General features: G+C 43.5%; 10 protein-coding genes across 10 annotated transcripts; 4 read left to right on the top strand and 6 right to left on the bottom strand.

Annotated features, from left to right (window-relative positions):
* Positions 1-690: 690 nt before the first annotated feature.
* FA14DRAFT_161894 (uncharacterized protein) lies at positions 691-2100 on the bottom strand. Its single transcript, XM_025499331.1, has one exon. It carries the CDS (start codon positions 1989-1991, stop codon positions 1188-1190), a length of 804 nt encoding a protein of 267 aa, XP_025352765.1. The 5' UTR covers positions 1992-2100; the 3' UTR covers positions 691-1187.
* Positions 2101-2290: 190 nt separating this feature from the next.
* Positions 2291-3225, top strand: FA14DRAFT_165406 (putative 40S ribosomal protein S27; the record flags this gene model as incomplete). The annotated part of the gene is made up of 3 exons (XM_025499954.1): positions 2291-2293; positions 2904-3126; positions 3200-3225. The coding sequence occupies 3 exons, from the start codon at positions 2291-2293 to the stop codon at positions 3223-3225; spliced, it is 252 nt and encodes an 83-aa protein (XP_025352764.1).
* Positions 3226-3630: 405 nt separating this feature from the next.
* On the bottom strand, positions 3631-4619 carry FA14DRAFT_148989 (HSP20-like chaperone; the record flags this gene model as incomplete). Its single annotated transcript, XM_025497387.1, has 1 exon — positions 3631-4619. Exon 1 carries the CDS (start codon positions 4426-4428, stop codon positions 3631-3633), a length of 798 nt encoding a protein of 265 aa, XP_025352763.1. The 5' UTR covers positions 4429-4619.
* Positions 4620-5493: 874 nt separating this feature from the next.
* FA14DRAFT_161893 (CBS-domain-containing protein) lies at positions 5494-8123 on the bottom strand. The gene has a single exon (XM_025499330.1). The coding sequence runs from the start codon at positions 7911-7913 to the stop codon at positions 5664-5666; it is 2250 nt and encodes a 749-aa protein (XP_025352762.1). The 5' UTR covers positions 7914-8123; the 3' UTR covers positions 5494-5663.
* Positions 8124-8189: 66 nt separating this feature from the next.
* On the top strand, positions 8190-9890 carry FA14DRAFT_74240 (gamma-glutamyl phosphate reductase GPR). The gene has a single exon (XM_025502804.1). The coding sequence runs from the start codon at positions 8431-8433 to the stop codon at positions 9883-9885; it is 1455 nt and encodes a 484-aa protein (XP_025352761.1). The 5' UTR covers positions 8190-8430; the 3' UTR covers positions 9886-9890.
* Positions 9891-12936: 3046 nt separating this feature from the next.
* Positions 12937-14946, bottom strand: FA14DRAFT_114636 (uncharacterized protein; the record flags this gene model as incomplete). Its single annotated transcript, XM_025496064.1, has 5 exons — positions 12937-13389; positions 13456-13872; positions 13951-14188; positions 14279-14514; positions 14701-14946. Coding segments are annotated over 5 exons (1590 nt in total), but the record flags the coding sequence as incomplete, so codon positions are not given.
* A 1435-nt stretch (positions 14947-16381) lies between these two features.
* FA14DRAFT_74231 (uncharacterized protein) lies at positions 16382-16830 on the bottom strand. Its single transcript, XM_025502802.1, has one exon. The coding sequence runs from the start codon at positions 16683-16685 to the stop codon at positions 16413-16415; it is 273 nt and encodes a 90-aa protein (XP_025352759.1). The 5' UTR covers positions 16686-16830; the 3' UTR covers positions 16382-16412.
* On the top strand, positions 16831-19440 carry FA14DRAFT_74232 (uncharacterized protein). Its single transcript, XM_025502803.1, has one exon. The coding sequence runs from the start codon at positions 16976-16978 to the stop codon at positions 19358-19360; it is 2385 nt and encodes a 794-aa protein (XP_025352758.1). The 5' UTR covers positions 16831-16975; the 3' UTR covers positions 19361-19440.
* Positions 19441-19841: 401 nt separating this feature from the next.
* FA14DRAFT_185587 (glycoside hydrolase) lies at positions 19842-21782 on the top strand (the record flags this gene model as incomplete). The annotated part of the gene is made up of 1 exon (XM_025501462.1): positions 19842-21782. One exon carries the CDS (start codon positions 19842-19844, stop codon positions 21357-21359), a length of 1518 nt encoding a protein of 505 aa, XP_025352757.1. The 3' UTR covers positions 21360-21782.
* FA14DRAFT_126484 (putative N,O-diacetyl muramidase) lies at positions 21554-22321 on the bottom strand (the record flags this gene model as incomplete). Its single annotated transcript, XM_025496749.1, has 2 exons — positions 21554-21773; positions 21846-22321. 2 exons carry the CDS (start codon positions 22319-22321, stop codon positions 21554-21556), a joined length of 696 nt encoding a protein of 231 aa, XP_025352756.1.
* Positions 22322-22945: the final 624 nt, after the last annotated feature.

Raw genomic sequence — 22945 nt, 5'->3', positions numbered from 1 at the left:
CAGTCTATTGTTGTAAAATGGCGCGAAATCACTGTTTTAATAAAAGTTAAAAAACTTTAAAAAATGGTTCTGGTTTTTGCTGTTGTATGATTATAATTAGAAGAAAAGAATGCTTAGCGTACGGCATTAACGCGTGTGTGTTTTGTTTGCGGATTGTTAATGCGTGTTATGGTGGGCTGACAATTTGACAAAAAGCCTAGCCTGTGCACTACGTCTCTGTACAAGCAATACTCGGACACTTCCCTGTTCCTGCCCTACCATAATAATTGTCCGGCCTTACTCGCCCGTACTCCGCCAGCCGCCGCTGCCTTTGCCGCCTTAAGCATTTGATCTGCCAGCTTTCATATAGCTTTGAGCGCGCATATTATGCCAGGTTGCCCGTAATACATTATTATCAGATCATTCAATCAGCTGTGCGTGTGTGCAGTGCATTTCATTTTTCGTTTAAAAGGAATTTTCTACTTTTGCTCACCTGATCTGTGAGAGACAAGAGACAGATAGCCTGGTCATATACGTATATCCCAATTTAACCTGTACAAACTCAGCCCTCTACTCAAAATGAAGATCTTCTTGTCGGTACGCGGATACATACTCACAAGAGTCATCACAACCGTTAACTCCACGGAATAATCCTTCTCTCTGTGACCAAAGCTCAAACGCAGGCAAATGACATAATATAAACGATCTGATCTCTCTCACGCTTCTCTCAACAATTTTGGGTCATATGTGCTCATTGGCATATGCTATGATTGTATGTATAAGTGTGCGTAATGCGTATGATGAACAAGTAGAAAAGATGAGATCGAGTAGAATTGTCACTCAATCAAATCAATCTACAAAAGTTTGACCTCATGAATGAGATCAGATAATAGTGACAAGATCGTATAGAAATGTGCGTGTAATACAGGCATGCCATGAACGGAACAATGTATGATGGAATGCAGAATGAAGAACCAGAAAAAAGAGAATGTTGGCGGAAAAAGTCCGAATTGATAAAGAATATTAATGTATTGACCGCAAAGAGAGACAAGAGAGATGGCTTGAATGCATGAATGTTGTGCATGCTTTTGGTGTGTAAAACTTTTGAATAGCCATTACGGCAATTTTTACCATCCTGCTTGCCCCCTTCACTGTACAACACCACATCGTGGCGACCCCGATATTCTTCAACCCAATCCCTTTCCTTCTTATTTCTTCTCTTCGGATTCCAATTCGACAGCAACAATAGCAGCACGCTTCTCTGCCAATCTGTTGGCACGACGTTCGCGCAAGTTCTTGTTGCGCAAACGACGAGCCTCCATTTGGTCGGCGATGTGCTTGGAACGAGCCTTCTCTGCCTTAGCCTTGTGAATGAATTCCATCAACACACGCTTGTTCTTGAAAACGTTACCCTTTGACTTCATGTATAGTTCGTGGTACAAGTGCTTGTCAATCTTTCCTGCTTCACGGTACTTGCGCAAAAGACGACGCAAAACTCTTTGACGTCTCATCCACATAACCTTTGTTGGCATACGCGATTCTGCGGTACCTTGACGCTTACCGGTACCGGTGTGACGACCGAGACGCTTGGCGGCATGGTGTTCACGAGTTCTGGCACGGGAGTGTCCAACGACTGGCTTGCGGATAATTTGACCATCTTTGATCAATTTACGGACGTTGGCACGGGAGTTGGCGTTACCAATGTCGTTTTGTTCTGCTGGGTCCAACCAGACCTTGCGCTTACCAACGCCCAAGACGGAGGCAGCGAGACGCTTTTGAGTGCGGAGATTGACCATGGCGATTGACTGCGCAAAAGAAGAGAGACAGATTAGTGAATGTTCAAAAACAATTGCAGTGACGTAGACGAAGATGATAAAGATCGAAGAAAGCGAGGTGAGATCGTATGTGAAGTGATGTCGTCTTGTCTTTTGTGTCGGTGCAGTATCTTCGCCAGTACCATGCTGCGCAAACTCCTCCCATACTTTCACATTCCACTCTGCAAATCCCACCATACCACCCAGTCAAAGTCGAGCCTTTTCTATCCTGCTCCCTCCATCTTCGATCATATCATTCACTCTGCCATCATGAAGATGCTTACCTTGTGCTGATTGAGGCTCCTTGTCGCAACGATGAAGGTGGAAAGAGAGCTGTGATTGTCTTGCCTAAAAAATCTGTATTGCAGGGCTGGCGCTGATACGGTAAACTTTGAATACTGTTGTGGGCCTACGATTGTGCTAAAGAGCCTGCGCGCAAAAGATTACGCCGCGCTACTAAATTCAACCAATTGACTGCTCTAACGCCTGATGCCGCAATGGTCAAACACTTCCACGTGACTTTTCTTACGCAAGCTCTTCCCCTCGTGTTGCGCAATTTAACTTAAAAGGTCCTCAGGCCAAAATTGTCATTCTAGGCCTAGCGCTGCGCGCGTATAGAATTTGCCCTTTCTGCTAAGCTTAGCTAGCCACGAATCTTTTTCATCTAACCACCAAGCAGTCACATTTTATTGCCCATTATGGTAAGTATCTATTTGATGGCGAGATGAGTCGGAGGAGGTAGTATTTGAACGATAGGCAAGAGAGATGGGCAGGCCGGCCAGGATGATTACCGATAATGAAGCAGACTTGTCTCCCTATTGCGCAAGAAGAGACATTAGGTGAACATTCTGTGGCGGGAAGATCACGACAGCAAGGTAACGGTGCAATAGGAGCAGTTCTGAAGGCTCTCAACGATTGTCACAATTCGAAAGCTTGTTACAGAGGATTTGCTCGACGACTTGCGGTCCTTCTGCGTGGGGAAATGGTGAATTCTGCAAGAATGATTGTCCTTCGCTTTCGACGATACTACCCTGCCTCACTCGACCTTCGCAATTATGCTATTCTCAAAACAGATTCTAACTCTCAATCCCTCCTTGATTTTCTTCTCAGACTCTCGCTGTTGATCTTCTTAACCCATCTGCCGAGCAACAAGCTCGTTGCCACAAACTCAAACGTTTGGTTCAAAACCCAAACTCATTCTTCATGGACGTCAAGTGCCCAGGTTGCTTCGCTATCACAACAGTCTTCTCTCACGCACAAACCGTTGTCGTTTGCTCATCTTGCGCTCAAGTTTTGTGCCAACCTACCGGTGGTAAGGGACGATTGACAGAGGGTGAGTAAAGAAAGCTCTGCTGATTAAATTCTGAAGCGATACTGACTGTTTATTCCTCGTTTCTTCTTACCAGGCTGCTCTTTCCGTCGCAAGAACTAAAAGCCATACTATCGTTCATTTGTACTTTATTCTCAATTGATACGGTTTGGCACCCATTGTTACGACAATCATCTTTTACGGATTCACGGCAGCGTTCCATATCATTGTGTCTCTCTTGTTTCCATATGCATTCATACACATACGCACACCCACAAAAAGTCATACATGTTTTCCGTGCAAAGATTGGGTACGATGACTACTACGTCTTCTGCACGTCAATACAAGCATCATTCTGACCTTTGTTGCGTGAAATTTTTGAGTGAAATGAAAGTCGTGTTTATTTCATGAGAGGAAAGCTTAATTCTACAAACGCATGATTCTACAGACAATAAAGTGAATGGTATTACGACGATCAAGTTCAACATAGCATTTTTACACATTTTATGTACTGGCTGACAGAATGTTTTAATCGACTTTTTCGATGTCCTTTGCTGCTACACCTTCAGATTGAATTTCTTCCACGGATTCTGCCTTTCCTTGACCTGCGACGGCATCTATTGGCTTACCTTCATCATCGTCTTCGCCTTCATCATCCTCTCCAAAGCCATCGCCGCCCATGGCACCGAGATCAGGCATGCCAGGCATTCCAGCGCCACCGCCAGCTTGCATTTGAGCCAACATAGCTTGCAAGTCCATGCCACCCATTCCACCGGCTCCTCCCATGCCGCCCATTCCACCCATACCTCCCATTCCGCCCATGCCACCCATTCCGGCCATTGAAGGGTCCATGCCGCCCATACCACCATCGCCCATGGCGCCAAAGTCGTCCACGTTACCGGTTTGTTCATCTTCATCAACCCATTTATCAAAATCAGTTTTAACGTTATGCAGTCTGATCTTGTCTTTGCTTAAACGAGGCCAATATTCCAATTTGAGATCTTTTTTGCGTAAGTTTAGATAAAGAGCTTTTGCATTTTGAGAAATTTTGCTATTTTCAACGTCAATTTTGTCGAATAATTCCAATTCGAATGCATATTCACGTTCTTCAATTCCGTGTGCTTTGTCAGCTTGAACTTTGGTGTGGAATTTGAAACTTTGTTCTGATAGATCAATCTTTGTTGCTGGTTGTGGTGGAAGGTTTGGAACGTTGATTGTTACCATGACTACGTTCTTCTCTGGTTCATCTTCTGATGAACGTTGAGCCCAAAGGATTTCTGGAGCAGAGATTCCCTTGTTTGCTGGAGCAGAAGACGTTGTTGCCATTTTGTGTTTATGTGTGATTATCTGAGTACTACTTCTATGAATACTCAATTGTGATGGTTAAGTTGTAAGATATGTTAAGAAGGCATTCATTCAAGAATGTTTGCCATCCGTGCGCAAGTGGATGATTCTTCTTGCGTGTGTATAATATCAAAGAGTGATAAAGTGCCTGATTATTTTTTGTTAGACATACAGTACACTCGCGTAGAAATAAGCGTGGAGTTGTTCCAGCATATTCTCACAGATTCTTTCTTGAGTAGACTTATGACACGTGAATGCCAACCATCATGCATGCTTGGTAGAATATATGCGTAAGAGAACCTCACGGAAAGAGACAACTGATGACCATTTCACGATTCTGAGTCCAGCAAGAATATAAATGATTGTCAATCTTTTAAGATGCTGCCTTTCCTAACATCATTGCCAAAAGAATTGACTGCTTAAGGAAAAATAAGCAATGCCTATTTAACCCGGCCGACAACATGCTACCCGTTGGCGACAGTTAATTCTATCATTTTCAAATCAGAAGGACAGTGACAACAATATGTCTCTCTCCGACGGAGCCGAGAACGATATTTCGGCGTAACAAGGGAGGTAAGCAATGTGACAATTGTGATAGAAGCGGAAAGCGAAAACGGACGGACGGAGCTTACTTTTTGTCTTCATTTGCTACGTGTTGCCGGAGTAAATAAAATATCGCACTCTTTTACATGACCAATCGAGATCCACAATTATTGTAAGGTATTAAGATGCCTTCAAAGTCAATGCAAAGAATCAGAATGAGCGCAATCGTCTTTGTGTGCATCATCGTACACTCGGTAATGGCATTATTTCAAGAAACGGCTTTTGGTACACAGTAAGTGTAATTCTCTTACCCATCCAACGTTCTTCGAATGACTCGTCTCCCTCTACCCTCAGACTACGCTGCTATGAGAACTTTTGTCCGCCAAATGCAATAACACATGAAAATGATTATTGTCATCCATTTTGCTTACCACATCATATTTGTTGTGTTTTACCTTCTGGTTTTGCCGAACAAAGTCAAGCGAATCCAGTTTATCCTTCTGAAGCGTTACAAGAATACAACTTTCACCTTCGCAACTTAATGTTAAATAGTCATACCCGTCAAAATAATCGATAATATGATGGCACACGAGCAAGGACTCAATCGAATAAATATTGTGCAGAATATACAAAAAAGGAGCAGTAAGAAATCCTGCAACTCAAACGCAATGTAATCACCTTGATGCTCCAGAGGATTTACCAATGGCAAATGCAGCAAGAATTGCAACACCTAAAAATCCAATAGCAGCAGGTAAAGCTAAATCTCTTGGCAGTACACCAAACAAAAGTTCAGCATCGTCTTTGCTTCCAGCTCTACCATTCATCTTCTTTGATAATCCGCGTTCGCTCACATTTGTACTTCTTTCTTCTCCTTCTCTTTCTTCTTCTTCTTTGACACTTTGTAATTGTGCATCCATCGATTCACGCATCTTCTTTCGGGCAGAACGATCGTTATTGGTACTAATGTTTTGTCGTTGAAGTGCTTCTTGCCATGCTTTTCCGCCTTGTAATAGAAGAACGACTCGATCTTTACCTTGTTTACGTGCTACTTGAACTGAATCTTGAACATCACCATCTGCAGTAATGAGAACGGTGTCATCTTCATCATCGGTATATGCCAATGAGAAATCGTTCGGATCAGGTGCTGCCGCTGGAGGTTGAGCAGCAATGCTGGCATACGAGGGTTGATCTCCATTCTCCTCAACGGTCGCTTCGGGTGCATGAGGTGGTGCAGGTGGAAGTGGACTGGGCGCATCGAAGAATGGATCACCGGACAATTTGATGCAAACGATCTCGCGAATTGTCTCAAAGTTATCATAACGAGCAGAGAAACGATGTGTACGACCGCTTGGCGTAACAAACTTGAACAAATACGTTCCATCATCCACAGCAGCAGAAAGGGCAGCTGCATTTGCCAGACCAACACCCGATGCACCATCATCATTGTGAGCAACAGCGCTGGCAGAATCGTTGGGATGCAAATCGGAGCTCAAATCAGGAAGACCGGAACGGTTTGGTGTTTCGGGATATTGTTGTGCATGACTGCCGCTCATTGCTGATTCATTGTCATCGGCAGTACCTCCACCAACACTTCCGGATGTTTGACCGAATGAGTTCCAGAATCTGTTCCACATTGGACCACCACCTTCTGCACCTTCTTCGCCTTGCCCATCGTTCATACTGTTAATCTGCTCAAGCGTTGCATACGTCAGCTTCAAAACATCCACAACTCCGACCAAGCGAGAATCAACATCCACAACGGGCAAGTTGAGGTAACGGCCATCGTGCATTTTACGCAGAGCTTCTTGGATTGAGAGTGATGGAGGAGCAGTATCAGGATGAGGGGTCATGACACGGACTACACTGCATGTCTTTGGGTCCAAACCAGCAGCAATAACACGCAACACAACATCCTTGCTCGTAAAGATTCCCGCAATTTTAGCCGGGGTAGATTGTGTACCACCTTCCATCACGCAAACGGCCGTTGTACGATGTTCTTTCATGATCTTTGCAGCATCACAAACTGTTGTACGGACACCAACGGTGCATGGAAGAGTGCGACTGTCAAGGATTGTGGTCAAATCAGGAATGCTCATACGTTGACGCAAGGCTTCAACGTAGGCAAGCATGGCATTATGTCCACCTCCACCGGCAGCTGTTGGACCCCATTCGGATTGAACACCTTCCAAGGCATTGTAGAGCTTTTGACTAGATCCATGTGCACGTTCAAGTTTTTCCAAAGCTTCATAAAACACCTTTGCGATATCCAGCAATCCAACCACGTCGCCCTCTTCATTACAAACGGGCAAGTGACGGAATCCACGTGTGACCATCGTATTGAGTGCTTCCGTTGCTGAGGTTGTATCACGAGTAACCATAGGAGAGCGAGTCATGATGTCTCTTACAGGTGTAGATCGTGCATCAATACCGGCCGCCACAATACGGAAAGCCAAGTCCTTTGCGGTAAAGATACCTGCCAAATGTTCATCATCATCGACGACCAAAACGCAATCGGTTCTCTTTGCAGCGCAAAGTTGACTTGCATCTGCGACAGAAATGTTTTGCGGAACAGTCAAAGCAGGTAAAGGGCGAAGAGCACTGACGGTACCAGCAATCGGTGCACGATGAGCACCACGACGTCTACCTGCCGGCGTACCCGCACCACCACGGGATGTTGGAGTTGAAGGTTTTCCAGCTTTTAAATTTAATTGGGATTCAATCTTTTTACGAATTGCTTCATCACGACGACTTTGACGTTTGCGTGTATCAAAAGCATCGCTTGTTTGAGAGCCAGTTCCGTTTACTGGCGTTCCAGCTCCACCTCTAAAAGATGTTTGACTCATATTTGATGAATCTTGATAATTTGAATATTGCGTGTTTTGATGATTATTATTAGGTGTAAGCACAGGGATGCGAGAAGACATTGATTCACACTTTTGAGTAGAATCTATGGTCGAGTGTGAATTCTCAAGCGATAAAGGTCATCACTTGGGGATCCTAGTAAGAAGACAAGATTGTGAGTATGATGGGTTGTTCAATACATGCTTTTTCTTGATAAAGGGCTTTTTTTGTGCTTGCGTGCCTCTGGGCGAGTGCAACACCTCGAATAAACACATGCACACACGCGCTAAAACAGAATCAAAAGAAAGAAATGGGCTACCCTACCGTCCCCGCTTGTCGGGTGCATCAAACGTGTTGTTGTTTTTGTTGTTGTTGTTTTTGTTTATATTTGTAGGCTGAACGCGTGCGCACTCCGCCCAAAGGGAACGCCTTCGAGGTCAAGAAGGTGAAATATGAAGCTTAGGTAATCTCATCTTAGTCTTTTCTCCACAGCACTCTGCACCGCCCGCACCTTGTTCGATTTTTAGTGTGCGAGTCATAGCGTTTGACACTTCTTCTCAAATTTAAACTTTTACCGGAAACCATCATAATCATACAAAGATGGCCAACATTAACGCATCTTCTTCTACTTCCTCACAAGCTGAACAGATTGCTCAACGTGCTAAAAAGGCATTCAATGTTGCATCAAGAAATGTCGCTTCGGGGGCGAAAGGTGATGAAACAAGAAAGGCAGTCTTGTTCAGACTGAAGTCCTTACTGGAAGAAGCCCATACAGAAGTTCAAAAAGCCAATGCATTAGATGTCGAAAAGGCAAAACAGGCCGGTCTTTCTCCTTCTCTAGTCTCACGTTTGGATCTATTCTCCAAACCTGGAAAATGGCAAGGCATGTTGGATGGAATCAGCCAAGTAGCCAATTTGCCAAACCCATTGGAACAGTGTACATACGCAAAGCGTCTTGCCAAACCACAATCGAGCGAAGGGGAAGCATTAGATCTTTACCGAATAACTTGTCCGATCGGAGTGTTACTTTGCATCTTTGAAGCTCGTCCAGAGGTGATCATCAATATTGCCTGTCTTTCCATTAAATCAGGAAACGCTGCTATCCTGAAGGGCGGAAAGGAATCTCATCAATCTGCTGCTGTATTGTCAAAAATACTGCGGAGAGCTTTAGAAGAAAGTCAAGAGCTACCAAGTGATCTTATACAAACCGTCGAAACAAGGGAGGATGTGAACAGTCTGTTGCGTTTAGATGAATACATCGACTTAATCATTCCCCGTGGCTCGAATGAACTTGTTCGAAACATTCAACGTTCAGCCAGTATCCCTGTCATGGGACATGCAGACGGTTTGTGTTCCGCTTACGTTCATTCTGATGCAGAAGCAAGATCAACGATCGCGAACCTGATTGATGCAAAGATTGATTACCCAGCAGCCTGCAATGCAGTTGAAACAATCCTTGTTCACAAATCACATCTCACCAGCCAAGGGCTTTTGACTACGGTCGCCAGAGCACTACTTGAAGCAAATGTCACCATTCACTTGGACGAAGACTGCTACAAAGCATTGGACGACAATATCCGCTCATCGGGTAACGTGAAGCAGGCACAAACCTCCGATTTTGACACCGAATTTCTATCACTAGATGTTGCTATAAAATCAGTAGATTCACTGGATGATGCTATCGCACATATCAACGAACACGGATCACATCACACTGACGTCATCTTTACCGCTCCAACTTCTTCCAACAATCCATCTCACAACGAAGCGGCAGCTACATTTGTTCGATCGATAGACAGCGCAAACGTATATGTCAATGCAAGCACTCGATTCGCTGATGGATTCCGATACGGATTCGGAACCGAAGTTGGTATTTCGACTGGAAAGATGCATGCTCGTGGACCTGTGGGGTTGGAAGGATTGGTGACGTACAAGTACGTTTTGCAGGGGTACGCAGGTCGACAGGTATGTGCAGATTTCAGTGCCGCCCCTGATTCGGCACAAGGACGTTCCTTTGCCCATGAAGAAATCAAGAAGCAATATCCCCCACTTTGAAAGCTGTACTTTAGAGACATCTTTGTGATAGGGATGAATCGATTGCATGTGTATTAAGGGCTGCCTCCTGCGGAAAGGCAAGGGTGAAACCGAACGGGTAAGGAACCCGAACGGGTAAGGAAACCGAACGGGTAAGGAAACCGAACGGGTAAGGAAACCGAACGGGTAAGGAATTTGACGCCCTTTGCACCATGTTAAATTGACAATAGGGGGATGGGTGTCTCTTCATAAAGTGCTGTTGTAAAATTTGATTCTTCTGTTCAGTGACAACCATTCCCACTTTACACACTTTGCTAGCAAAATGACACCCAAATTTATGGCTTTGATCTTATTCGCGCTGATCGTCGCCAATTTTGCAGCTAGCAGACCAGAAAAGAAAGCCTGGCCTCCGTGAGTAAGATTACTAAACACTGATGACACCCTACAGGTGGCAACATAGACTGACTAGAATGATCTCTGAATCCCCTCTGTATTCAAGCCGGACGCCACCTGGTGGCCGTTCATGCCTAGCAAAGGACCGTTGTCGAGGTGGAAGCAAATGAGAAAGAAGGTTTCGTTCTACAGCCTTTTCATTCTACAGGGTTGTTGATTGATTCCAAGTGTTTATACCTTCTTAGATTGTATCGCTTGAGCAGTGTCCTAATTTATAAAATTCAAATACCTCTATAACATCATTCCATCGAGTATGAATTCAGCACAAAGCATTTCCTTCAACTTTGAAAAGTGTATAACTATATAATAAGGATAAGATCAAGAAAAGACGTTTAATAAGAATGAAAGCGATCGGACAGGAGGAACGAGCAATACTGACATTCTTCATAAGAGCGAATATGATATCATAGCTCCTAGGATAGCATGAATAGATGATAGCCTGTTTCATACAACCTTACATCTAAAAAAGGATACTAAATGATCAGCCCATTTATTCTTAAACTCAGCCAAATCTCAACATCACTACACTCTACCAACGGGTTTACCTAGACCCATCGCTTTTATCTTATTCGGATTTGTAAATATCACTTTGGTAATTGTTCAATGTGCGAGGCTATATCTTACTAGAATGACTGTTTAGGGCAATATATTCAAATGTAGAGTACAATAGGGGCTTAAGGAGGAGAATGGGAAGAGAGATTGACTGATATGACGTCTCGCAATCAATACCACATTCCATTTACTCCTGCTGCATTCCTTAGTAGGATGATATTCTTTTCGTATATTCCCGTAAACCTATAAAATACAACTTGTTGAATACTTTCTTGCCAATTCTTTCATTTCTACATTCATCTATTTTTTTTTGCAAGAATGAAAAATAGCCTTACAACTTTCATCCTGTTCGCCATTGTGGTTGCTGCTCTAGCCACTGGTCAACCTGTCCAAATTGGGTAAGTAAAAATTCTGGACTTATTATATTGCCCCCATTTAAAAAAGAGCGGCTATTTACCACAAACCTTCATGGCTCCCTTAAATCAAATGACAGAGAATATGATGGCCGTAATTGCATGGATATCAGTCAATGTAGACATTAAGTCAATGATGGAAAAACTTCCATTTCATAAGTATTGCCAACAACAACTCGTTCGATTATTATTTAATCTAGACAATACTTCTTTCTAAACTTCCTCTCCTCTTTTTTTACGTACCGAATGCATCATTCATCTGACGTCAGTCTTTCACTCTAGTGCTTTTGAGTTTGCAGAATATAGAATGACTGAAAACCAAGAGATCAAATCTCTTCGCGACCGATTTAAATTATAGAGCTTCGATGACGGACGATCATTATCGCCGTAAAGATTGACTTTTATGCAAGACTGAAGCTTGAGAAGCTGAGAGATGTTACGACATGCCCAACATGGAAGGGGTGTTTACTTTAACACTCACTACTTATTTTCGTACGTCGTAATGATCAGCGCAAGGACAATAGTCTTTCGTATGCTCTTCGGTTGACTCGTATTGTATTGTAACAGTCTGTGTGCCATAATGTACAAGTGATGAATATACGTATTACAGAAATTGAGGAGAGGTATGAATCAATCTTACGTTCGAGGTTTCACAGTCTTTATCTTTTCAGGAACGATGACGAGATTCGGACCTTTGCCACGTTTACTACTTTTCTTCTTACGACTGGATTTTGTTGAAGTTTTTTCATTTTTATCCAGCATCTTTTTGATCTCAGCTTGCCTCCTTTTCGCTTCATTTGCTGCTCCTGGACTGTATGCTCGTCTTCCTCGATTTAACCAAGTCTTTCGTTTGTTTGGATTTTCGCAAAAGAACATTGACATATTCCGCCTTTGTTCTTCTCTGGGTAGGAACATGCCTATTGGATTTTGGTCGTATTGACTTTGTAGGTTATTCTCATAAATTTTGCCTTTATGAAGAACATTGCCATTGTCTTGGCTGTGAATGATCGTGCTTGAGGAAGTGAGCTGAGGCGGACTCATGACAGTATGAACGGCATGCACGTTTCTTTGTGGTCATGATCAAACAAAGAGAAAATAATCGCTGTATGCCTGGGCATATGGATGAGTACAGCTTCTCCAAGGGCAGACATTAAAGCTGGATTGATTGCAATCGAGAGGAAATAAGGCAGAATACAGAGCTAGTGCAGCTCTATAGTCTTTCGCCCATCTCAAGATCGCGATTGGATCCTCGAATCTGTTTCTGTCCCTCCTCTTGACGGAAAAGCTCATCCTCATTAGTATGCCAGCCCTGTGCATTGACCGCATCTAATTGAGTGGTACTGGTGCTATGTTGTGCGTACATACTCGCACGCAAATCACCTTCACCTGCTGATTTGGTTGGAGGAATGGCTTCATTCAATCGAGAGCGTGTAGTTAGAGCAGGGTCTACATCAAGCTTTCCGTCCCTTCCCGCGGCAAACGTACCGCTCATAGGGGTACTTGTATGATGGGAATGCAAGGTATGCACTCCCCTTGTACCAAATAGCTCAAATTCTGTCTTTCCATCCAGAACCACATCTTCGACTTTGTCCATCAACTGGAACGATTTGACTGATTGTGACGCCGTATTTTTAGAGGTGTCATCCAAAATCGCAGGTTTTGCGGCGGGAATGTGACCTGGGCCGTAGATCTCGTTCTTCTTCAACAATTGTTTCAGAGCGGAGACCCAACGATTACGTCTCTGCATACGTAATGGTGGATCTTGCCAGTTCGATTTGTAGCGAATTGCGAGAACAAGCTTCAGTTGTGCTTGATCATCTAGCCCTTCAAGAGCGATGTCAAAACCTGGCCGAAAGTCTCTGCCTTGAGTGGCCAACCAGGAGCACATATCTTGCCGTAAAGCTTCAATCGATTCCAAAGGGGTATCGTATCCCACACTCAGCATAAACGGTTCTTCTATAGGTCCACTTCTACGCAAATTCACCAATGGCTTTGATGAGAGAAGGTAATTCGAGACTTGTACATGTTTATTTGTTGTTGTAGTCTTGAGTACGGTTGACATTAGTTGAACTTCCTGTACTTCGAATGTATCGCCATCCGTGTATCCCTGTAAAGCAGCAAGCGTGTCTTTTGTAACTGTCGACGAAGCAACTGACAATAATCCAGGAACCACAATCACATCTCCGACATCGATAGGATGCTTACAGAAGACCCATACAATCGAAGCTAATGATTCTTGAGCGGTTGAGCTGATCAACCAAGACAGACCAAGCAAAATAGTTCCAAGAGAAGCGATCAGGGTCGAAAATCGAGTACTCAAAAGGGCTGCCACAATCACGCATGACATCGTTATCCAAACTCCGCGTAAGATGTGATCCAATTTTGCAACTGCTGCATCAACGTCATGCATAGAGGCTAGCAAACACATTCGCTCCCGATGAATCTCCAAACAGACTGACAAGGCTTCTTCCCAGGTACAATCGCCATTCCCATCTCGATCCAGAACGGCATATGCACGTATGGCATCCTTGTTTGACTTGAAAGCAGTTTCAATAGACGCGAGTGTCAGCACCCTACGTGAGAGTGGATTCTCTCCATCATCGACGCCAGTAGTAGTATGCTTGTGACCTCCCTTCTTAGTGTGCTCATCTGAGCCAGTCAAAGGAACGGAAAAAGCATCAAATATCCTTCTTGCCAGCTTCTTTGTTTCATCGCTACTCTCGAGAGATGATTCAACGATCGCTTCAGCAGAGAAAGGATTCGTAAACGCAAGCGGAGGAGCACCAATATCTTGAACTTTGACGGTGAAATTCATGATCGTAGGAGTTGATCGTCCTTTTAGGCTCAAAGTATTTCTGAAATGTGACCAATTGATCTTATTGCCCGCCCTCAGCACTTGTCCTTCTCTCGTCGGTGCGTCTGTCGATGATGGTTTGATATCAGTTTCGAGATGCATGTTCGTATCAGCCATGGCCGCTTTTCCATGTTCGGCCAACAAGCTTCCATTGGTTCCAAATTTGATCCGTTTGGCGTGCGAATACAGGGTTACCAAAACACTGGTATGATATTTCATCAATCGGATTCTATCGCTATACGTAACTTCATGAAAGCTATTTGCTATACTTTGGATGGCTAACTTTTGTGCTAAAAGCAAAGCACAACAAATCGCCAAACCGAAGAAGAATCGACTGAAAGTGATCAGCCAATTCGTATTGCTTGAATAGTTGGATAGCTCAGCTTCTGCTTGTAGTGCGGCCGCATGAGCAGATGCAGTAGAGCCCGTTCCCCATAACGAGCCCAAAATTGAATCAGAAGAAGAAGTCGAAGAAGAGCTATTGGAAGCACCGGTAGAATTGCCAGATCCACTTCCCATTGTGGAATTGCCTGCTGACAACGGGTCCAACAGGCTGGAATCTACCCCTTGATAGCCAGGAAAATGCATCCAAACCATTGTGAGATAGGCTATCCAAATCAAAATTGACCATAAAAAAGTTGCAACGTACTTTTGTAAAACTTCCAAATAAGTGATCTGTCTTTTGAAGTTGATGGCAAGGATACCCAAAGAAATTCTCAAAGCGATCGGAGCAATGAATGATGCTAACCAACAAATCCAAATTCCGGCCCAAGCTGATGAAAGCCAGACGCTCCACCAAAACAGACCTACGCCAAAGATTGTCGGATAGGCGTACATGGGGAACTTTAGTGCACCATAACAGAGGATTGCTACCAATCCTGGGACCCACAATAGGGCAATTCCGGCCAGCAACCAAATCACTTGTCGATAGATCTCTTTTGCATTGATATTACTGGTCAGCCATGGCGGTAAGCTGAATCTGCTTCCTATCGATTGTCCTGAGATTCGTTCTGGGTTCATTGCTGATTCTCCGCCGACATAGACATTCTGTTGTGGAAATTCAGTATATCTCCCATTTCCGTTCCTAATCTGTTCTCGTACATCTTGCCGTATCCTGTCTTGTTGCGAATGGAAGATATTTCTCTTTTCATAGCCCTCAAGATGATCACTATCTCCTCGATTCATACTTGAAGAAGAAGGAGAGAGGACCGGTATTGCAGTAGCATCTGCTCTCTCATACGATTGCTTTAAAGGTTCGTACACCTCTTCCTCTTCATCCACATGCCTTTCCGTATATCCATACGTGTAAGGATCAGAAGTGCTCTCTTGTTCAATGTATGGCGAGGGTATATGCGCTGGATAAGCAGTAATGGGCTGTGAGGTACTTTGTTGTAGTGGATCGCGAACTGCTTCTTGCCCGAAAGGTGCACTATATCTTCGAATACCTGCACCTGAAGAAGGAGCAGGAGGTGGATATGATGGTCTTGGGATAGCATGGCTGGTGCCTCTATTTTGTCCATCACGAGAACTTCTACGTTCCCATTGTTGAACAGCCGAGCTCACCATTGTATTCTGCTGTTCATCCCAGGATGAAGGTGAGCGTGAACGATCTCCCATCGAAGGGCTACCGATCGGTCTTGGTGGCATATTTGCCGCTTAATGAGATTATGTTGCTGTTTATCAAAACATTTCGTTGGTATAAATAGAGAAGTGATGGACGTAATTGTCTGATTGTAGGATCCCCCTGGACCCAATTGCATGTTTGAATATATGATCTGCATGACCTTGATTCTAGAAGGTATGTATGAGCAAGTGTTGTTCTTTAAGCAGTGTGAAAGTAACACACTCACACACGCCATGTATGCACTGTACCCGCCATCACTCTTAGGCCTTCACCCCTATTTTTGTTCATCTGCAAGCAACCCCTAAAGTCAGAAAATTAAGCTGTGTGCCAAGACACAAAGATTCAACTCAGGCTAAGAAAGTCACCGAGAAATTGCTTATATAATCACACGCGTTTACATTCGCAACCCAATTATTGTCAATTCATCTTTGCATTCATTCGGTCATCTTTCATGTCGTGTGTACCATCTTATCCTCTTCCAAGCAAATACGCTCAAGTGCTGCAGCAATGTATCTCGACCAAGGACTGTGCTCCAAACTACTTCTGAGGAAGCCAAGTGTGGGTACTTAGGCTTTCGGATCTCTCCGTAGAGTGGAGATATGCTGACTTGCTCACAAAACTTCATGGCAACCTCAACTTTCCCGTAAACCCTTCAAACGAGTAGCTGAAACGATGAAATGAAGATGGCATTAGCTCCGTAACTGGCTCTTTGATGAATTGAATCTAGGACTCCACGGAGAAGGTACGCAAGGCAGATGACGTATACCATAAAAGTGCATACAATGGAGATCTTTTCGCCAAGCCGGCAATGAAAGCATGAAGGAAACTGGATCACCATCTGCGTATGCCTTTGTCGATCTGACACTTCCGCGGAAGCCATCCATCCGGGGAATAGAAATGTCAATTTGACAGAAGTTCCCCGCATTCTAGTTCCAGAATTCCGAAGCTAAAAGTACGCTAACCATGCACAAGACAATAACCAAACAAAATGACGAGGGATTCTATTGACATGCAGGTCGGGCTTCAATTTGTTCTATTCTTACATCTTTGTGGAGTAAAAAGAAGACGTCAAAGATTACCGGTAATTAAAACCTTATTCCTCATGTTATGATGCCGACAAAATGAATGTGACAAATCAGCAAAAAGCATATAAAGAGCATAATAAAACAATTTCCATCTCTTAACGGCCCAACAACAACACTCAACCCGCGCAAGATGCTATTCCAAGTTGTTGCAGCACTCTCCCTTGTGGTGGCAAGGACAGCTTGTCAAACCTACAATGGTTCAACCACAATTCATTTCACTACACCTGCCGGTGATTACACTTCAGTTTTACCGATCGGTAACGGTCGATTAGGTATCACGATGTATGGTTCAGCGGCCGAAAAGTTGGTTTTAAACGAAGACTCAATTTGGAATGGAAACTTTCAAAATCGTGTAAATCCAAACGCAAAAGCTGCTTGGCCAAAAGTACGACAAGATCTTCTTGATAATAAATATAATGAAGCAGGAAATTATGGTCTAGCAAACATGGTTCCAGAAAACGATGAGCCAGGAGTTTATAATACTGGAGGCTACTTGACCGCTGATTTAGGTCAAAATCAAAATAGTATGGCAGATTATACTCGTTGGTTAGATACCATTAGTGGAATCACGGGTGCAAACTATACCTACAATGGTGTTCAATTCAGTCGATTGGCAGTTGCAAGTTATCCAGACAACGTTTTGGCAATCCGATTCTCTTCCGAGCAACCATTCGATGCTACACTTGCTCTGGGCCGTGATGAAAACGTATACAATAAAACTGCCAGTACCAGTAATGGAATGAATCAACTTTTGACATATGCCGGAAGTGGATCATCCCCTGGCGGATTGGATTTTGCCATGCAGGCTCGGGCTGTAGTTGATAGTGGAAGTGTCAGCGTTGATTCAAACACTCTCAAAGCTTCTGGCATGAAGACTTTGGATGTTTTCATGGATATTCAAACTACATACCGTGAATCTGACTATAAAGGTGCAACTGATACAAGCCTGGATGCAGCAGTTTCTAAAGGTTTTGATACGATTCGCAATAATGCAGTACAAGATCATTCAAATTTGCACAAAAGTATGCAACTGTCTTTTGGATCTTCATCTAACTCTGCAATCACTCAAAATACTACCGATCAAAGATTAGCCGCTTTCAAGAATAGCCCAGATGATGATATCGAATTGATGACTTTGGTGTACAATTTCGGTCGTCATTTGATCATCGGATCATCACGTCAAGGTAACAAAGCTTTGCCAGCAAATTTGATGGGACTTTGGTGGAACACAAATTCGCCACCATTTGCAGGTCGTTTTACTATCAACATCAACATTGAGATGAATTATTGGGCCGTAGGAGCTGGTAACCTTGCACCTGAAACCCAAATGAGTCTATTTGATCTCATGGACGTCGCACGTCCTCGTGCTCTTCAAATGGCAAAAGATATGTATGGAATCGAACAAGGACTGGTCATGCATCACAACACAGATCTGTGGGGAGATTCAGCTCCGACCGACAACGGTACAGAATATACTTTGTGGCCAATGAGCGCTCCATGGCTTTCAACACATTATCTCGAACATGTAAGATTCACAAATGATTTGGACTTACTCAAGAATCGTGCTTTGCCTTTCATGCTGGATACAGCTGCATTCTACGACACCTTCTTGTTCGAGTATAACGGAAGTATGGTGACTGGACCTTCCCTTTCTCCCGAAAATCCATTTTATATGCCAAAAGATTCCGATTCACCAGGAACACAAACTGGAATGGACATTGCGCCCGCGATGGATAATCAATTGCTCTGGCAACTGTACAATGACATTGATGAAGCGTACTCCTTATTGGGAGATCCTAATAATAGCAACGCTACGAAGTATCGCGCTTTGCAAGCCAAATTGCGACCAAACTTCATTGGCTCATACGGTGAAATCCTTGAATGGCGTTACGAGTATGTTGATGCCGACCCAGGACACAGACATCTTTCACCTTTATGGGCTTTGCATCCTGGAAAACAATTTTCACCGCTTCTCAACGAAACGCTGGCAAATGCTTCACGTATTCTGTTGGATAACCGAATGATAAACGGTGGTGGCAATACTGGTTGGTCTCGTGCATGGGTTTCTGCTTCTTATGCTCGATTACTTGACGCTGACACTTCTTGGGCAAATGCACAAGAAACATTGAAACATTTCCTATTGGTCAATTTATGGAATACGGATTCTGGTTCAGGGACACCTTATCAAATTGATGGTAACTTTGGTTTTCTTTCTGCTATTCAAGAAATGATTATGCAAAGTCATACAGGTACAGTTCATCTCTTACCAGCTCTTTCGTCAAACGCAGCTAAAGCCGGTGGAAGTGTGACCAATATGCTTGCCCGTTATGGATTCTCGGTCGATATGGAATGGGATGAAGGACCAAAGCTTAAGCAAGCAGTCATTACCTCCAATTTAGGTAACGAACTCACTTTACGTTTGACCAACGGAACGGCCATTAATGTTGATGGAAATGCTTACAAGGGACCAGTGAAGACCAGTAAAGGACAAAAGTTGACCGTCACATTAGCTTAAGAGGGGGGACAGTGAAGGCTAAATCATTGTTCATAAGCCATTTAATTAATGTAGTCAGCATAATATATTATTTATTCTCCTTTTGTTCGCACGATACGAATGCCCCTTTCTTGTCGGCTGACAGGAAAATGCGCGGCGTAGCGCTGAATGAAAAAGTAATTGAGCAACACTGTTCTTCTACATCGTCAACGGTGTCCCTGCACCTTGCTCATGCGGCGCCGGTGACTTTCGATGGGCGCAGTAGAGCGAATTTAGGAGACCGTTGCTTTACCCTTTCCTTCGGAGCCTTTTCTCGCGGAAAAGAAGGGCCGCTTAATCATTTGAGGGATTTGAATTGTTTATTGTTGGCGAAATGAACCGCTAAGGGGGATTGGCGGTGGATGATGGCCTCCGTTTCCCTTTGTCAAGTTTGTACAAATGCTTGACTGAAAATGGCAAAACTTATGCCACTGCTCTTCCTGCCATCATCTTCATCGACGCCATGAAATTATCTAACTTACTCAGTGCAATAACAATAGCGCAAAGCTTGTCTTTCGCTTCTGCTCAATTATCCATGAATGGCCGTCAACTTCCTAAAGATTTCATTTATGGTTGTGGAGTGACGGCTTATCAAGTTGAAGGAGCTTGGAACGAAGACGGAAAAGGCGTTTCGATTTGGGATGAATTTGTTCATCAAAAAGGTCATATCAAAGGTGGCGCAACAGGTGATGTTGCAATGGATTTTTATCATACGTATAAAAAGGATATTCCATTATTCAAGAAATCTTTGGGCATTAACAATTTCGATTTCACCATCGCTTGGACAAGATTATTGCCTAACGGTAAAGGTGATAAGTTAAACGAAAAAGGCGTACAATATTACAAGAATGTAGCAGATGTTGCACACAAGAACGGAATGAGTACTACTTGCACCTTGTATCACTGGGACTTGCCAGCAGCTTTGCAACATTCTTATGGCGGTTGGAAGTCTGACAAAATTATTGCCGATTTCAAAAATTACGCTTCTTTGGCAATGGAAGCCTTGGGAAAACATTGCGATCGATGGGCAAGCATGAACGAGATCCGTACTTTCTGTGTAGAAGGATATGGTGGAGAAGACGGAGATTCAGCTCCAGGAATCAAGGATGATATTCCACAAATGTTTCAATGCGCTCATCATGCTTTATTAGCACATGCGGAAGCATATCACGAGTTTCAAAACTTGAAGAAAGCAGGAAAGGTAAAAGACACAACTTTCGGTATCAAATTAGACGGTTCACCAGCTAAGCCATCGAATCCCCACAGTGCTGCTGATCGTCAAGCTGCTCAAGTTAGCATGGCATTTGGAATCGGTTGGGATGTCGCTCCACTGACTACGGGAGACTACCCCCCTCTCATGCGTTCTACTCTTGCAAAGCACTCAAAGAATCCAGACATACTTCCACGATTTACCCAAGAGCAAAGCGCACGTCTCAAAGATGCATATGATATCATCTATTATGACGGTTATTCGAGCACATTTGCTGCCGCTTTACCCAAAGGTACAAAATGTGATGAAGACAATCAAGATTATTGGCCTTCATGCATTGATGAAGAAACAAAGAATAAGAGAGGAAAGTTGATTGGTAAGCCAACAGGTTCAGATTGGAATTTCTTGACGAATGATACCCTGTACCAAGGCCTAACCTATATGCACAAGAAATGGAACGTGAAAGCATTAGCGATTGGTGAAAATGGAATGGTCTTACGAAATCCTTTGAAATTATCTTTTCACCAAAAAATCGACGATAAGGGCCGAATTGAATGGTACAAATCCACTTTACGTAACATTAAGTGGGCGCTAGATACTGGTATTCCATTAAAAGGCTTCATTCCATGGACCTGCATCAGGAACTTTGAATGGAGTAACGGCTATGAAGGAGACTTTGGTTTAATCTACGCCAATCCGGGCAAGAACCAAAAGCGAACGCCGAAGAAGTCCAGTGCTTTCTTGCGTAAAGCATTCCATAATAAACACTGAACACTACAATCCTTAGATTCTTTAGCCTGACATAGTACCCTACCTCGTGACATTGCCACTCTTATTAATTGATTTAGTTTTAGTCTCTGCTACCTATCGATGAGGGAGACGAGGGGTTGTGAAGAATGAAGAAGATGTTAATAAGCAGAGAATGGATAGAACTATGAACTATAACACTCCGTACGACTAGCTATTTAACCGGAAGCAATCTTTTTCAAGCCAGCTTCGCTTCCGTTGAAAACATCTTGATCACCGGGGAAGTTTCCGGAATCTGCCCATTGCCAGAAGGTCTCGTATCCCCAGTTTCCCGGCACAGTTCCAACCGAAGAGCTGCCGTATCGTGCCAAGACGAGAGGTGACTTTTGACTGAAAGCTGCACTGTTTCCAGTGCATGTGTTCCACCAGTCATTCGTTCTGTTAACATATAGCGCAACAGCAAAAGATGGTCAGTTATGCCTCGTACCTCATGATAAACTGAATACTCACGTGTAAATCAATGGCCAACGACCAGTTGCACCATGATAAGTGTTTACAAAGTCAGAAATCCAATTGACCATTGCAGAAGCACTTAAGCCATAGCAAGTGCTGCCGTTTGGGTTATATTCGATATCGAGCATTCCGGGTAATGTACGACCGTCATTACTCCAACCTCCACCGTTCTTTAAGAAAAAGTTTGCTTGACTTGCACCTGAAGAAGAATCAGGGTGGGCAAAATGATATCCACCTCTGATCAAACCTGCACTTGTTGCACCATCGTAATTTGCACTAAAGCTTGAATCTTTATAAGATGTACCTTCGGTTGCTTTAATAATTACAAATTTTGCACCTTTGCTTGCTTGTGCTTTCATATCAACAGCACCTTGATAATGACTAACGTCAAAACCAGGAATACCGCTAGGAGCACGCTTTTCCAAAGGGGCTGCCGAAGTAGAGGTAGCGAGACCTATAGCAGCAAGAATCATTGAAGAGGATAGGCGGACCATTGTGAGAGAGGTTTCAGTGAGGGTAAGTGGTTGCTGAGGAAAGCCTTGACAGGATCAATTAAGGCTGGCTTTATATACCTTTCATTCTCTCCAATCTTTCTGGAAACCGGCGTAATCTCCGTATTACTATTTGAGTTTATCATCATTGAAAAGGTACACAAATGCATGTAGCACATGTTTTGTTGACGCTAAGATTAACAAACAGAATATACTCTACCGACGGTAAAATCCAGAAGACCATGCGATCTAGTTTATCCGGAACACTTGAAAGAACGCTAAAATAGAATTGTCAACGTTTTGATTTTAGTGTCAACCGTTGGGATGAGGATTCTATTGCACAAACAGCTTCTTTCCTTTTGCCACACCCTTTTAGCGCGCTTTCATTCTTTCTTTGGCCGAAGTCTAAATTACAATCTTTCGAACAAACGTTAATCTCCCCTTTGGCCGATGCAAGATGGCGTAAAAAACGTGGAGAATGTTTGGTTGTTGTTTGTGTCATCGTTTTTTATTCCCCGTGAGATGTCATCTTCTTCCGCACAGATCAAAACTCAAATGTTATTAACTTGAAGAGATCGCCGTGACTGTAGAGAATTGACCATGATC

Source organism: Meira miltonrushii (assembly GCF_003144205.1).
Source record: "Meira miltonrushii strain MCA 3882 unplaced genomic scaffold FA14scaffold_4, whole genome shotgun sequence".
Classification (NCBI taxonomy): Eukaryota; Fungi; Basidiomycota; class Exobasidiomycetes; order Exobasidiales; family Brachybasidiaceae; genus Meira; species Meira miltonrushii.
The sequence above is the reverse complement of the archived record's forward strand: the minus strand, read 5'-3'. Positions and strand labels throughout refer to the sequence as shown.

Bases quoted from the DNA above. Each gene is read 5' to 3' on its own strand.
- FA14DRAFT_161894 (XM_025499331.1), bottom strand. From the start codon at position 1,991: ATGGTGGGATTTGCAGAGTGGAATGTGAAAGTATGGGAGGAGTTTGCG.
- FA14DRAFT_161893 (XM_025499330.1), bottom strand. From the start codon at position 7,913: ATGTCTTCTCGCATCCCTGTGCTTACACCTAATAATAATCATCAAAAC.
- FA14DRAFT_74240 (XM_025502804.1), top strand. From the start codon at position 8,431: ATGGCCAACATTAACGCATCTTCTTCTACTTCCTCACAAGCTGAACAG.
- FA14DRAFT_74231 (XM_025502802.1), bottom strand. From the start codon at position 16,685: ATGCGGGGAACTTCTGTCAAATTGACATTTCTATTCCCCGGATGGATG.
- FA14DRAFT_74232 (XM_025502803.1), top strand. From the start codon at position 16,976: ATGCTATTCCAAGTTGTTGCAGCACTCTCCCTTGTGGTGGCAAGGACA.